Below are 15,593 nucleotides of genomic sequence, written 5' to 3' on the forward strand. Positions count from 1 at the left end.
TTAACATATGGAAATGGTTAAACAAGTACTAAAGGACTGAAAGTGCAGAAGGGGAAATAGAGAAGGAACATTAAGATAGTAACTGTGGGCAGCAGCTTGTACCCCTAGACTGAAAGAACAAAAAGAGGAGTTTGGGGTCATTAGAATTTAGATGCTTGGCAGTGGGGCCCTGCACAGCTGGGTCTTGAACCTCTGAGAAGGGGGTGCCAGCCAGCCGGTGCTGATATTTCTGAGGGGCAGGATGAGGCTGGTTCTAAGCGCTTCGAAAGAATCTGAAAGGAACAGCTGCTGTGGGCCCAGGAGCTACTGTTGAGTGAAAGGGAGCCAGCAAAGGAGCAGAGTCCCCCGCCCTCCTCCCTCCAGCCCTGCCGGAGGTAGTAGTGGTGTCTGCTACTGTTGGAGCTTAACTGCTGTCCAAGGAGGGGTGTTTTCTCGGGCTCCAGCCTCACGAGCTCACTGTATAGAAGGGTGGCTTTGGAGCTGAGACAGAGAGAGGCTGGTCCTCAGCTCACTGGTTCTAAACACATAAGCTTCCCGGGTCTGGATTCCTCAGTTGTGCGTGGGGACCGTACTCCTCTGGGAACGTCACTGGAGGGTTTTGAAGGTTAGAGGAGAGGGTAGATTTAAAAGCATTTGACGAAGTATAAACATCAAAGCAGCTAAGAAGTGGTGCCCCACCAATACTTGAATTTACTCTAATAGGAATTTCCTAGAGGAAATAACGGTCACCTTCCAAACCAGTGGATCGGAAGCTAACAGGTGGTAGTTAAGCCTCCCATGGTCTCCCTTACCTTCTTCTCTTCGGGTCATCCTAACACCCAAGATACCAGCTTGAGAGTCTTCCAGGGAAAATGACCAGGAAAGTTGTGTTTCTGCTTTGGTTGGTAAAGCGTGGTAATGGCCTAAGTGCAGGCGCCACGAGTCACGTGGCTGTGCTTTGAGCACGTGACACGGCTGCTCATTGTGCCCCGGGGAGGGGCAGGAGGGAGATGCTCCGAGCTGAGTGAAGGGCAGCAGAGGGCCTGGTGTGTGCCTGTGAGGCTTGGGCAGTTAAGGAATTCCTGTGGGGTCTCTTGTTCTACCTTGAACATGCTTGTGGAGTTTGCATTCTCCTCTGTGCCAAGCATGTAAATACTTTAATGTCAAAATTGTCACGCATCTTTGAGTACAACCTGATGCTCTGTGTATCCTATAACCTCTTGTTTTACCCCTTCTCGCAGGGCATGGCCTGCTCGTTTGGGAAGGACCACGCCTCTATCTTTGAGATTTTCTTTTTCTGTGTTTGCCCATCCTTACCTTGTTCTTCTGGTAGGAAGGAGATTTAGAGGTCTGAAGTGAGGCGGGAGGAACTGGCAAATGAAAACCACATGTGTGTTTGATACCATAATGAAAAGGAACGGCTCTGGTGGAGGTTGGGTATTTGCTGTCATCAGAAGTATAAAATAATCTTTGCTGATTCGGTCTACCTTCTCCTTAGGTTCTAGGGCCCAATTCGACTGCAAATAGTATCATGGCCTCTTATCAACAACAGAAGACTTCAGTTCCTGTTCTTGGTTAGTATTTTTTTCTCTTTAAATTATTACACTTACTATGGAGAAGGAATATCTTTTTGTAGGTGTTGAGAGGCTATTAATATAAGGAGAGATTGGGTGGTCACTACAATTTTCCTCCAGTTCTAAGACTATATCTTTTGTACAATCAGCTTAATATCTCTAGTTTTGGGAACATGGGGAGAGGGGATGTGAAATCCAACATGACATTGAATGTATATATTTTTTTTATTTTTGTCCTTTTTTTTTTTTAGGGCCGCACCCGCAGCATATGGATGTTCTAATCGGAGCTGTTGCTGCCGGTCTATGCCACAGCCACAGCAATGCATGATCTGAGCCACATGTGACCTACACCACAGCTCACGGCAACGCCAGATCCTTAACCCACTGTGCGAGGCCAGGATCAAACCCACAACCTCATGGTTCCTAGATGGATTCATTTCTGCTGCGCCACAACAGGAACTCCTAAATACATGTTTTTTTAAATTCTGACATACACACCTGTGCAGTGGCAAACACTCATCCATACAAGTACATCACAGTTGAAGTTTGAGTCTAAACCGTCTAATTTGATGCCATTTTAAGGACTCTTCTGAATCATCATTGTTGGCTATTGGCAGTTTTACATAGTGTCTTGGGGACATTTTCACATACCTTGCTTAAGAGCTGGATCTTTCGAATCATCCTTAGGATTGACAGTATAATTTGAAAACAAATCCAAAGAGTATTAGCATTTCACATGCATTTTCTGTTAAATTATACCTAAAATGTTTGTTAGGGGATGATGACTCATCAGTTAGGTTACATATTCCTCAAAGCCCTAAAGGCTTCCTTTTGAAAGTTGGTTAAAAAACTTTTGACGGATTCATTTGGTGCCTGAATATTTGCCCTTCATGCAAATCAGTCAAGCATAGGAGCCTCTTTTTAGCTTTGAACAGTTGGCAGTTTTTATAACTTCTGTTTGCATTTTCTGGCATATGATGGAAGTTCTTTCACTTAAATGCTGTATATACTGTGATAGCATTTTGATGACATTTGAAGTAGGTTTTGTGCAGGTCAAATCAAGTTTCACTTTAATGGTTTATGTTGCTATCAGGAATAAATGAACCACCTTCCATTGCAGCTGAGCTCAGGTATCCAGACAGTTAACTGCTGTGTTCCTAGATCCCTTTCTTCCTAGAGGGGACACGGGTCCCAAAATGTACACTTAGTTCTGAGATGCTAAAAATTCATCTTAGACCGGAGGCGGTTGGCTAATTGTTTAATGTGTCTAATCTAGTTGTGATTTCTGCCTTTTCCTCATTGCTGGCTTGATGCTGACTTTCAGGTCAAGTCCAGTCACACCTTTCCCTAGGGTGGTCTAGTTGACTTTGTCAAAGAGCATTTCCATTTTCCAGCTGAGCCTTAAAGACATTAAAATGTTGAGGCTCTTCATTATCAGAGTATGTATTATCCATGTCCCTGTGGTTATAGGACGGTCTAGGAAGAGAGAAGTTCTCATAAGCCAAAAATAGGCAGATGAGCTACTCACAGAATTGGTCCCGCTCAGATATTCCTCACCTGCCCCTTCCCAGCTAATAACTGGCAGCAAAGTACACTTACACATTCCCATCCGTGGGATCAGTGACATGATGGGCCTTTTCTGATTGCTTCATGTTAACAATGCAATGTAGTTTCATGTAGGTTGACTGTAAGTCTTGCAAAAATGTAATTTCATAAAATGGATTAATGTGTTACCAGAGAAGTGCTTAAATCATAGCTGAATTGTACTTGTTAAAATTGATAACAAAATCGCTTCAAATTAAGTACTGATTTGACTATAAAAGAATTAAGAGAAGTCCTTGGAAACACTGATAAAGGCCTCAAAAGTACTTTTGTGAAGTGACTCTCTTTGTGCTGTGAATTCATACATGGGAATGTGAAAGATGTCGGGCTGTCATACCGTTTGTTGGAATAATTTCTCCTGGAGTTCCTGCTGTGGCGCAGAGGTTTCATGATCCAGCTTATCTCTGGAGGCGCCAGTTCCATCCCTGGCCCGGCACACTGGATTAAGGATCTGGCATTGCTGCAGCTGTGGCTTAGGTCACAGTTTCCACACACATTTGATCTCTGGCACAGGAACCTCCATATGCTGCTCCCTAAGTCAATATTTGGCATTTATTCTTAAGTCTAAGAATCATATATGGTTGTAGTTATACCTTTTAAAAATAAGATAGACTGTTTTCATGATTTGCTTCTTTTTTAAAAAGATTAAGTCTCATTCAGAATTTAGTAACTATTTAACATGAAATTAATGGGGCTTGTTGACAGTGAATCTATTCAAGTTGCCTTTTTCAGTATCCTTCAACAAAATCTCTTGTCATTTTGTCTATATAGTTTTTGTTTGGTGGGTAGAGAGTAGTAATTGTATGTGAAACAGTAAAACTGGTATGATTAGTAGAGAAAATCTGAATTGTACAGAAAAATATGTCAAAATTTTATTTCTAATCGTGAGTTCATGTACGTATATATGTATAATGAAAACCATGTTTTTAAACATTTTGAGCACTTTTTTCGCATTTTTAATATCATTACAAATTTTTAATGTCTGATGGCTCATATGTATAGATGAACTGTTGGAAATTTATCATGAATAATGCTAAGAAAGAACATCTTTATATAAACATATTTTCTCATGTATCTACTTCCTGCATTTGAGTCCTACTTAGATAAGAGACTCCATAAATCTAACTAAAAAAGGGCCTGGTAATTTTATCTAACAGTGATAAATTTCCCCCAACTATCACCAGCTTCTTCCGTTTTTTTTTTTAAAGTAGTTTCAATTCTATTTATCAGTGTGTTTGTAGAAATTTTTATCATAAGGTATTTTCTGTCCCCTAATTTAATACATGCCACTACTTTTTAAATTTTTACATATAGTAAAATGTACAGATTTTAGGTATATAGGTTTTTTTTTTTTTTTTTTTTTTTTCCTTTTTAGGACCATACCTGTGGCATCTGCAAGTTCCTGGACTAGGGGGTTGAAGCAGAGCTACAGCTGCCAGCCTACACCACAGCTGCAGCAACACGGGATCCAAGCCAAATCTGTGATCTAAGCTGCAGCTTGTGGTAGTGCTGGATCCATAACCCACTGAGCGTGGCTAGGAGCAAACCCCCATCCTCATGAATACTAGTCAGGTTCTTAACCCCCTGGGCCACAATGGGAACTCCATAGGTGTAGAGTTTGTTGAAATTTAATGCATGTATACAGCCTTGCAACCCCACACAACCACCACCCTCTCCCATTTGAAATATAGAATATTCTTCCACTTTGAATCACCCTCCCATGTGCTTAAACATTGAAGTGGAATTCCTCTTCTTGGGGCAGGGCCTCCAGGCTCAGTGTGCTCTGACCTGGAGGTTGCTAAGGTAACAGCAACCTGAACTCCAGTTCTGATGGTTGTGTTATAGGTGCAAAACCCATTCACCTAGTTTTAGCTTAGAGTTACTGCCTCAGCTCCCACCACAAGAAAGAGTATGTCTGTCAGAGTTTCTCTTTCCTTTCTTTCAGATGCTGACCTTTTCATACCACCAAAGATCAACAGAAGAACCCAGTGGAAACTAAGCCTTCTAGAGTGACTCTCACCCGAGTTAGAAGGGCTCTGGCAAGGAAGACTGTTTTCCTTCCATTCTTCACTCTTCATTCCTCGAAGCCTGGCTGTCAGAAACTGGGAAGAAGAGGACAGTCTACTTAGCATTGCAGAGAGCTGCTCTGCACAGCACACCTCAGCAGATACCAACTCTATTTTATTTTGTATATAATTTTAATCATTAGCAAGACTTTAAGCTTTAACCAAAATAGCATCATTTTGTGAAAATTACTATTCTTTTATTTAGTGCTGATTTTGAGAGCTATCTCTGGTATTTATGTTAATCAACATCAGGTTTAATTCCCAGCTACAGGTCTGAATCATACCTTAGACAAATCACAAAATTGATTTGTGCCTCAGTTAATTGGTAATAATGTTTTGTGACTTCTACCTCAAAAGCGTAAAAAGTCATGTTTTTAAATTGTTTTATGTTCCTCGAGGAAAGAAAGCATTTTATTTATAAACAGCATGGGTACATCTCCAACAGATGGTCATATTTAATCACTTACAGACTTCCTCACTTTTTAACTAAAGCAGAATGAAAAGTGAAGTACATCCTTTTCATATTCTCAGCTTTCCTATGCTGACAGCAGTTATTTTGTAATCTCTTACCAGGTCATGTACTTCTAATTATAACTGGTTTGAGCCTCCTATCACCGTAGTGTCCACAGGGACTATTTTTACTGCCCGTGAATGTTGCTAGAGTTTGCAGTGTTAGAATTTCTGAAACAGTATTGTTCGCATTTGGTAGGGTGAGCAGTGTGCATCATATGGCATGCACAGTTTTGTACGTTACTCCTTTTTCTCCCAATATTGCTTCTTTTAACATAGTGTTTTTTATCAGTATCTAGGTCATTTATTTTCGTTATAGTGCTTAACTGACCTTTGTCTTTCAGTTACTTTCTTTGGAAGAAATGAGAATGTTTTCTCTCTTGGGGAGTCTAGAAAAAGCTCACTTCATTTTGACAGCAGTTTCATGGCTGACTTCTGGGTAAGGTTAAACTTTTCTTTCATGCTTTTAATTCCGGAACCAGACCTTTTATTACTCCGGTTAAATGAACACGAAGTGCTGCTTTGCATCCTCAGAGATGGGCATACACAGAGTTGTGTAATTAAAGAATCTCCTTAAATATGGCAAAATATATAAACTATAGAAGCTAGGTATGTTCCCTATATAATTCAACTTTCTTGTGTTGTCTGAAAATTTTCACAAAATAATAGGAAAAAGTAACACCTTGCTTTGGAGAAATGTACCTTTTGATTCCTACTCATAATGGGTTTGCTGTACTTAAGTGCCCAACAGTGAAAGACTGCACGTGCTTCGTGACTACTGTTTGGTGTAGATTAATGAACATGGTAATCTACATTACATTTTAATATATGATACTGCTCCTGCCATGCATGATGGTAAAGAGACCCATGCTGATGGGTTGGAAATAGAAGTAAATGTGTCTGTTGACAATGGTGTGACTTTTCATGGATGTTCACTTTCCTGGAAATAATGTATCAAAGCAGCAAGAAAGAATTGTGAATATAAATGACTGTCAGTTTCTCTTATCTGGGCACAATGGAATTTTATTCATTTGGAGAAAGAGCAAGTAAGAGTAGACCTTCCAAATTAAAAGCAAAACCAAGGATGAAATCATGGGGGGAAATGCTAGCCATGGGCAAAGAGAAACTCCTAGGAATGATTTAATGCTTAATTTGGGGAAACAATTTCTAGTTCTAGAGAACTTCCCTCAAATAAGAGCTCTTCCTAAAGCAAATACATGCCACAGGATACTGAAAACTAAAAATAACGAAAGCCTTAGTTATTTTGTTGCTTCTGTTGAGTGAGCTTTGGTCAGATGTGCCAGACATCAAGAGGAAACTTGCTGAGGATTATCTCCTACAGCCCAAGTGCATTTTATTATTATTATTATTTTTTATTTGTCTTTTTGCCTTTTCTTGAGTTGCTCCTGTGGCATATGGAGGTTCCCAGGCTAGGGGTCTAATCGGATCTATAGCCACAGGCCTACACACCAGAGCCACAGCAGCACGGGATCTGAGGCTCGTTTGTGACCCACACCATAGCTCATGGCAACGCCAGATCCTTAACCCAATGAGCAAGGCCAGGGATCAAACCCGCAACCTCATGGTTCCTTATCGGATTTGTTAGCCAAGGGACCACCCCAAATGCTTTTTAAATTAACACTTTTTAAAAAGAGTAAGGCACAGAGTTCCCATTGTGGCACAGTGGGACTAGGAACCAACTAGGAACCATGAGGTTGCAGGTTTGATCCCTGACCTCCCTCAGTGGGTTAAGGATCTTGTGTTGCCGTGAGCTGTGGTATAGGCCAATTGCAACAGCTCTGTTTAGACTCCTAGCCTGGGAACCTCCATAGTGCCGCAGGTGCGGCCCTAAAAGGACAAAAGACAAGACAATAAATAGAGTTGAGGCAGAAGCTAGTGTTTTCATTAGCTTGGGTAATTTCTTAGCACTGTTGCATATTTAAAAATTTTCCATATATGTCTACATATACATCTGTGTGTATCCATATATGACTATCCACTGATCTTGTCATTCATGGACATTTTGGGTTGTTTCCACCCTTCGCCTATTATATAAATTATGCTCTATAATTGTGTACAAGTGGCCTTGTTGACGTTTCCATTTCTCAAGTACACACTTGGGGGTGGAATTGCTGAATCATACATTAATACTATACTTATCTTTTTGAGGAACCACCAAACTTTTCAGTAGCAGCTGCACAATTTTTACATTCCCACTAGCAACATACAAGGGTCCCTATTTTTCCACATCTGTGACAACAATTTCATTCTTTTGATGAAACCTAGCAAAGCTGTTCAGATTTGACAGAAATCAAAAGTTTAACCAATAAGCAAAAGCTAAGAGAATTTAGCACTACCAAACAAGCTTTATAACAGATGCTAAAGGAACTTCTCTAGGCAGAAAAGGCCACAGGTAGAAAGAAGAAAATTACAAACGGCAAAGCTCACTGGTAAAGGCAAACATACAGTAAAAGTAGAAAATTTTCTATATACAAATGTGATATCAAAACCAGCAATTGTGGGAAGAGGTGGTGAGTACAAAGGCAAAATAAAGAAGAGAAATTAAGGCAACAGTTTCATTTACCATCACATCATAAAGAATAAAATACCTAGGAATAAACCTAAGGAGGCAAAAGACATGTAAGGTAAAGACTATAAGACACTGATGAAAGAGGTCAAAGATGGCAGAAACAGATGGAAAGATATACCATACTCTTGGATTATTAGAAGAATCAATATTGTCAAAATTACTATCCAAGGCAATCTACAGGTTCAATACAATCCCTATAAAATTACCAATGGCATTTTTCAAAGAACCAGCACAGGAGTTCCCGTCATGGTGCAGTGGTTAACAAATCCAACTAGGAACCATGAGGTTGCAGGTTCGGTACCTGCCCTTGCTCAGTGGGTTAACGATCCAGCGTTGCTGTGCGCTGTGGTGTAGGTTGCAGACGTGGCTCAGATACCGCGTTGCTGTGGATCTGGCATAGGTTGGCAGCTACAGCTCCAATTTGACCCCTAGCCTGGGAACCTCCATATGCTGTGGGAGTGGCCCAAGAAATAGCTAAAAAGAACAACAACAAAAAAAAACCAGAACAAAAAATTTTAAATTTGTATGGAAACACAAAAATCCAAAGTAGCCAAAACAATCCTGAGAAGGAAGAACAGAGCTAGAAGAATAGGGGGCCCTGCCATCAGACTATACTACAAAGCTACAGTCATCAAAACAGTATGGTACTGACACAGAAGTATATATCAGTGCAACAGGACAGAAATCCCAGAAATAAACCCAAGCACCTATGGTCAAATAATCTATGACGTAGGAGGTAGAAACACACTCTTCAGTAAATGGTACTGGGGAAACTGGACAGCTACATTATAAAAAGATGAAATTAGAACACTTACAACACACAAAAATAAGTGGATTAAAGCTAGACACTATAAAACAGCTAGATACTATAAAACTCTTAGAGGAAAACATAGGCAAAACACTCTGACATAAATCACAGCAGCATCTTTTAGGACCTATATCCTAGAGTAATGAAAATAAAAATGAGGGACCTATTTAAACTCAAAAGCTTTTTGCACAGCAAAGAAAATCATAAGCAAAACAGAAAACCATCCACAGAATGAAAGAAAATCTTTCCAAATGAAGCAACTGATAAGGGATTAATCTCTAAAATATACATATAGCTCATACATCTCTATTTCAAAAAACCAAACAACCCAATCAAAAAAATGGGCAGAAGACATATAGATGCCAAAAAAACACATGAAAAGATGTTCAACATCACTAAATTAGAGAAATGCAAACCAAAACTACAATGAGGTATCACCTCACATCAATCAGAATAGTCATTAAAAAGTCTACAAAGAGTAAATGCTAGAGGAGTTCCCATCGAGGCTCTGGTTAACAAACCCAACTAGGACCCATGAGGACAAGGGTTTGATCCCTGACCTCACTCAGTGGGTTATGGATCCAGCATTGCCATGAGCTGTGGTGTAGGTCACAGACACAGCTTGGATCCAGTGTTGCTGTGGCTGTGGTGTAGGCCAGCAGCTACAGCTCTGATTTGACCCCTGGCCCAGGAAACTCCATATGCCAAGGGTACAGCCCTAAAAAGACCAAAAAAAAAAAGTAAATGCTAGAGAGGGTGTGGAGAAGAGGGAGCCTTCCTGCACTGCTGGTGGGAATGTAAACTGGTATGGCCACTATGGAAAACAGTATGAAGGTTCCTCAAAAAACTAAAAATAGAATTGCCATATGATTTAGCAGTCCCACTCCTGGGTATATACCCAGACAAAACTATAATTTGAAAGGATGTATGCACCACTGTCTTCATAGCAGCACTGTTTACAATAGCCAACACATGGAAGCAGCCTAAATATCCGTTGACAGGTGAATGGATAAAGATAAACTAGGTATAGACACACAGGTGCGCACAATAGACTATTACTCGGCGATTAAAAAGAATGAAGTAATGCCATTTGTAGCAACATAGATGGACTAAGAGACGATCATATTAAGCAAAATCTGAAAGATAAATGTCATATGACATCACTTATATGGAGAATCTAAAATAAAATGCAAATTAGCTTATCTACAACATATAAACAGATAATAGAGAACAGACCTGTGTTTGCAGGGAGTGGGGGTAGAGGAGGAAAAGATTGGGAGTTTGGGATTGGAAGAGACAAACTATTATATATAGGATGGATAAGCAACAAAGTCATACTGTATAGCACAGGGAACTAGATTTGATATCCTGTGATAAACCATAATGGGGAATAATGTGAAATATATGTATACACACACACACAGGTATAACTGAGTCACTGCTGTACAGCAGCATTTAGCACAACATGGTAAATCAACTATATTTCAGTAAAATTTTAAAATTACTGTATTTCAGTGATACTTCAATAAATTAATAAGATTATAAAAAATTTAAAATGGTGGAAAATATGCAGTAATTCTTTAAAAAGTTGTTGGCATTTTCACCAAGAATAAGCTTAAATACAGTGTAGGAAAGGAAAGTCAGTGGCTAGTATCACCTCCAGGCCTAGAGCAGTGCAGCTGTAGGTTTGGAGTTTCAGGTGCCAGCAACTAGAGCAAGAAGGCCAAAGGTCAGAGTTCTCGCTTTAAACGGCCTACAACCAAGTCAGACTAGACCAAAATCCGTCACACACTTCCCTTAGGCATGGACTTGGTAATAAGGCATATCTGCCTAAGTCCTCTATGCGACTGTGAAATCAATGTTATGATCACTACATAGAACATAAATGAGTACACCAACTCACATCACCATCTGAGAAGCAGGTTTTCCTTAATGCATCCGCAATAGAAAAAGGCTGGTCTATTCAGTGGACTGCATCTTTCCCATTACTTCGCCCTCGCCAAACAGAAACCCTCAATCTGATTAAAACAACACCACCCCAATCCTCCTACTAGGCAGATGTCTGTGACCTGAACTGAACATACTGCAAGGGTATATAATGAACGATTAAAAAACAAAGCAACACGGTGGAGTGAGAGCTGAACTACAGTGGACTAGTGCAAGATCAGCAGCACCCTGTGTCAAGACACAAAGACAAGGCTGACACAAGCCTACTGTCCACAAGCCTACTGTTGTCTTCCTCTTGAACCAGTGTCGGAAATATCAATGACTTCCAAGCCCAGACAAGTAAGTAACGTGAAGGCCATGGTTGCAGCACAACAGGGAGCTGGGGGAGGCGGTGGGAGAGAGGGACTCTGGTTCTCAGGAGAGAACCCACCCAATCAAAACCAAGGCAACAAGTAAGTACAAACAAACCAAGAACCGGGTCAGTCAGTCAAATACAAAATCAGTCAATCAAATACAAATCCCCTACTGCGTCACCTCCACATCTGCAGGCCCTGGGCTCAGGCCCCTCCCAGCCCCATGGCCACACCCCCCAGCTCCTTACTTCCATCCACCACAGCCACGTTGGCCATGTCGCTCAGATTATCTCCCAAACTCCGGTCAGTCGTCCAGTGCCAGTCATAGCAGAGGTAATGCCAGCCTTGACAGAGAACATGCAGCCAGTACGGGGCCACCGGGTCCCACATCAGAGACACGATCTTGCTCTTCCCGCAGGAGCTGAAGGGCAGACTTTGCTTGAGATACCAGTGATAGTTTCCAACAGTCCAGAGCTGAACTGCGGGGGAAATGAGGTCAGAAGGCTGTCAGACTTCACACTGCTCGCCAGGAAGGGATGGGGACACTTTTCTTTTTCAAAGGATCTTTTCTGCTCAGCCTCTTCGTGAAGATAATCATATTAACAATAACGGTTAAAGGATAGTTTTTCACAAGGATGAAATGTTAAAGATCAAAAAGGTCAGAGGCACACATGTTCATTTTCGCTGCTACCTTCAAACTTTATGATCAGGAGGATGGAAGGCTACGAGCCTAGGACAAAGCTTTAGTGAGTGGTTTTGTAAAGGCTTAGAAAGAAGAAAATTGGGGAATTAGATTAAAAGTACTAAAACACCCAATCCTTGAGCACTAGACGAGCATCACATGATGTATTACACTTAAAATGCTCAGTATTTTCTTCCAGGTATTTTACATGCAGGTACCCTTGCAACAACTATTAAAAGAACAAGATCTGAACCTAAAGAGCGAAAGAAATAGGAAGAAGCTGATAAGAGTATAAACTTTACAAGTTCCAGGGAGTTAATCTATAGCATAGTGACTACAGTTAAAAATCCTGTATTGTATACTTGAAGTTGCCCTGAGAGGAGAACTTAAGTGTTCTCACAGTAACAATGATAAAAATCATAATTAGGAGTTCCCGTCGTGGGAAATGAATCCGACTGGGAACCATGAGGTTGCAGGTTCAATCCCTGGCCTTGCTCGGTGGGTTAAGGATCTGGCGTTGCCATGAGCTGTGGTGTGGGTCGCAGACACAGCTCGGATCCCACGTTGCTGTGGCTGTGGTGCAGGCCAGTGGTTGTAGCTCTGATTGGACCCCTCGCCTGGGAACCTCCATATGCCACAAGTGCGGCCCTAAAAAGAAAAAAAAAAATCGTAATTATATGAAGAATGAGTTAACCAAACTTACTGTGGTAAACATTTCACAGTACAGATATTGTACCTCCTGAACATACATACTACATGTCAGTTATACCTCAATAAAGCTGGAAAAAAGACCTAATCATGCCAAAGCCAACCTTTATTAAATAACACTTTCATTAAGGAATTTTTTTTTCCTTTTTCGGCCGCACCTGCAGCATATGGAAGTTCCTGGGCCAGGGATCAAATCCCAGCAGGAGCTGTGACCTATGCCATAGCTGCTGGGCCAGGGATGGAACCAGTGCCTCCACAGAGCCAAGTCAGATCATGAGCCCACTGAGCCACAGCAGGAACTCCCAAGAATTTCCTTTCTTTAAACATCTCCCTGATCACTAACTCGTCCCTCAGCAATCACAGTAAATCCAACCTAGTTCTCTAACCTGGCTATTACTATACTTCTCTCTACCTCTGGGGTAAGTAAGACCACACGCTTCTGCTTGGTGGGGACAGACGGGGTAGCTGTTCTTATACCAACACTTTTATCGGAGCACATCATAGGGCCAGCCCTTGACACCTAGTTAATCAGTGGGTCCCAATTCTGGGGTTAATCAGTGATTCTCAATTCTGGCTGCACATTAAAAACCACCTGAGGGAGTTCTTGCTGTGGCTCAGCCGGTTAAGAACATGACTAATATCCATGAGAAGGCCGGTTTGATCCCCGGCCTCACTTGGTGGGTTAAGGGTGCGGCGTTGCCATGAGCTGTGGTGTAGGTCAAAGACATGGCTTGGATCCCAAGTTGCTGTGGCTGTGATGTATGCTGGCAGCTGTAGCTCTGATTCAACCTCTAGTTTGGGAATTGCCATATGCTGACGGTGAGGCCCTGAAAAGCCAAATTAAAATAATAAAATATAAAGTAAAAACCACCTGGAACCTTTTTTTAAGGAAAATTAAATACCGATATATAGTCCACATTATTATAGCAGACAGAATGCAACTCTGGGATGCGGCCTGGATAGCATTTTTTTTTCCTAAAGGTGCAGCTAGGGTTAAGAACCACTGTGTTGAAATGGATGAGCTTCCTGATAACATTGCAATTCACGTTCTATTGATTAAAAAGTCTGTCCTGCTGTGGTGTAGTGGTTTAAGAATCTGATTGCGGCAGCTCTGGTCACTGCAGAGGTGCAGGTTCAATCCCTGGCCCAGCACAGTGCGTTAAAGGCTTGTGGCTGCAGCTCAGACTTAATCCCTGGCCCCTGAACTTCCATAGGACGTGGGTGTGGCCATTAAAAAAAAAAAATCTGAAAGCCACTCAGAAAATAAGTGAAAGATTTATGAAAAAAAAGATGTTTAGTGCAACGCTAATGATAATTTAAAAATTACAAAACTTTAACAGCATAAGATATGATAAATTGTAGCATAAAGTTAAAATACTGTCTCCCCAATCCCACTCCTCAGTCAGGCAGCTACCTGGTGCCCTCAAGTGGGCCAGAGCTTCTTATTCTCCATAAGCATCTCCGCAACCTGAGGCCCATGGCACTTCAGCTAGATCTAATCAAGAAAGCAATCTGATGGTTCTGATGAAAATTCAGTTCTAATCAGTAGAAACAAAAATCAGACCTCTAGCCCACCTCTCTTGTTTTCTCCCCAAAATTTAACTCAGAAATGCTCTCCTTATTCTAGCTAGTACAGTCCTTTTCAAGTCCCCTGACTGTGCCTTTCCAACTTGCCAATGACCTTAAGCCCATTCCCAGGTTATTGACAAAGCCAGCTCTCAGACTTGGAGAGGTACAAGAGATGCATGCCTTTTAAGATCTAAAATGGACTGAAGGGGAGTTCCCGTCGTGGCTCAGTGGTTAACAAATCCAACTAGGAACCATGAGGTTGCAGGTTCGATCCCTGGCCTCATTCAGTGGGTTAAGGATCCGGCGTTGCCGTGAGCTGTGGTGTAGGTCGCAGACTCGGCTCAGATCCTGAGTTGCTGTGGCTATGGTGTAGGCTGGCAGCTACAGCTCCGATTAGACCCCTAGCCTGGGAACCTCCATATGCCGTGGATGCAGCCCTATAAGGCGAAAAGGCAATAAATAAATAAATAAATGGACTGAAGGAACTGGGCTATCAGACATTTAATTAAGCCAGGATTTATGCTTCATAGTTATCTGGGCTTATGGTGTGCCTATTCATGCACAAGAAAAGTCACAAAATGTTACAAACAAAGCTGTAGTTGCCTTCACTAAAATCATCCTGGTGGATTCGCTGTTCCATGATTGGTTCAAAGTCTTCTGTCATCATAATTAGGGTCTGTTGACCTTGGAGGAGCACAAGCAATGATTTTTGTTCTCATTTAGCAAATCTGCCATTTCAGAAATATCTACAGCCCTGGAAGCTACACAGCTGGAGTGGAGGAGTTTATAGTCTGAAGAGAAAAGACACAATTCATTCAAAAGGTTTTGACTGTCATTTAAAAAAAAAAAGGTTTTGACTGGATAAGTCCCCGGTGCTCATTCTCAGCTATTTATGTATGTCAAGCTAACAGGAAAGTCCACATAGGCCTCCTCCTCTAACTTCAACAATTTAGTCCCCAAAATATCTCTTCATCTACTTCACTGGGGTGCTCGTTTACAAAACTCATCTGAGATGAAAAGACTTAAAGGGAAAAAAAAATGGGACTGGCAGAGAGGTTTTTAGAATTAGTTTAGTTTATAAAACAACTTGTCCTCTTAGAGTTGGTTAAAATAAATACTGCTGACAGTTTTAACTGTAACTATGGACTTAGCATGAACATTCTGAAACACTAAATTAAGAAATAAAACTTGAGTCAGAAACAACA

The 15,593-nt window shown here is 41.2% G+C and overlaps 2 protein-coding genes across 7 annotated transcripts in view; one reads left to right on the top strand and one right to left on the bottom strand.

Moving 5' to 3' along the window:
• ELP1 (elongator acetyltransferase complex subunit 1) overlaps window positions 1–15,593 on the top strand; it is a 110,506-nt gene that overhangs the window by 68,218 nt on the left and 26,695 nt on the right. The window contains exons 36-37 of one of the 2 annotated variants that reach the window (XM_001924394.7): window positions 1,478–1,553; window positions 5,101–6,736. The exons of the other annotated variant lie outside the window; for it this stretch is intronic. Coding sequence (XP_001924429.5) covers window positions 1,478–1,553; window positions 5,101–5,168 — 144 coding nt within the window. The 3' untranslated portion in view covers window positions 5,169–6,736. Of the gene's footprint in view, window positions 1–1,477; window positions 1,554–5,100; window positions 6,737–15,593 lie in introns of those variants that run through there. 2 annotated transcript variants of the gene reach the window in all.
• Window positions 1–15,593, bottom strand: part of LOC146407137 (elongator complex protein 1-like) — a 30,465-nt gene that overhangs the window by 5,717 nt on the left and 9,155 nt on the right. For 2 of the 5 annotated variants that reach the window (XR_014825627.1, XR_014825630.1), the window contains one exon: window positions 11,678–11,908. The exons of 1 other annotated variant lie outside the window; for it this stretch is intronic. The gene's annotated coding sequence lies outside the window, so the exon portion shown is untranslated. Of the gene's footprint in view, window positions 1–11,677; window positions 11,909–14,872; window positions 15,180–15,593 lie in introns of those variants that run through there. 2 more of the 5 variants (XR_014825624.1, XR_014825628.1) reach the window with 2 other exon arrangements.

The sequence above is a fragment of the Sus scrofa genome, chromosome 1 (assembly GCF_054392235.1).
Source record: "Sus scrofa isolate SSC_HxYL_T2T_F1_AM1 chromosome 1, Sscrofa_HxYL_maternal_Yorkshire_Landrace_v2.0, whole genome shotgun sequence".
Lineage (NCBI taxonomy): Eukaryota > Metazoa > Chordata > Mammalia > Artiodactyla > Suidae > Sus > Sus scrofa.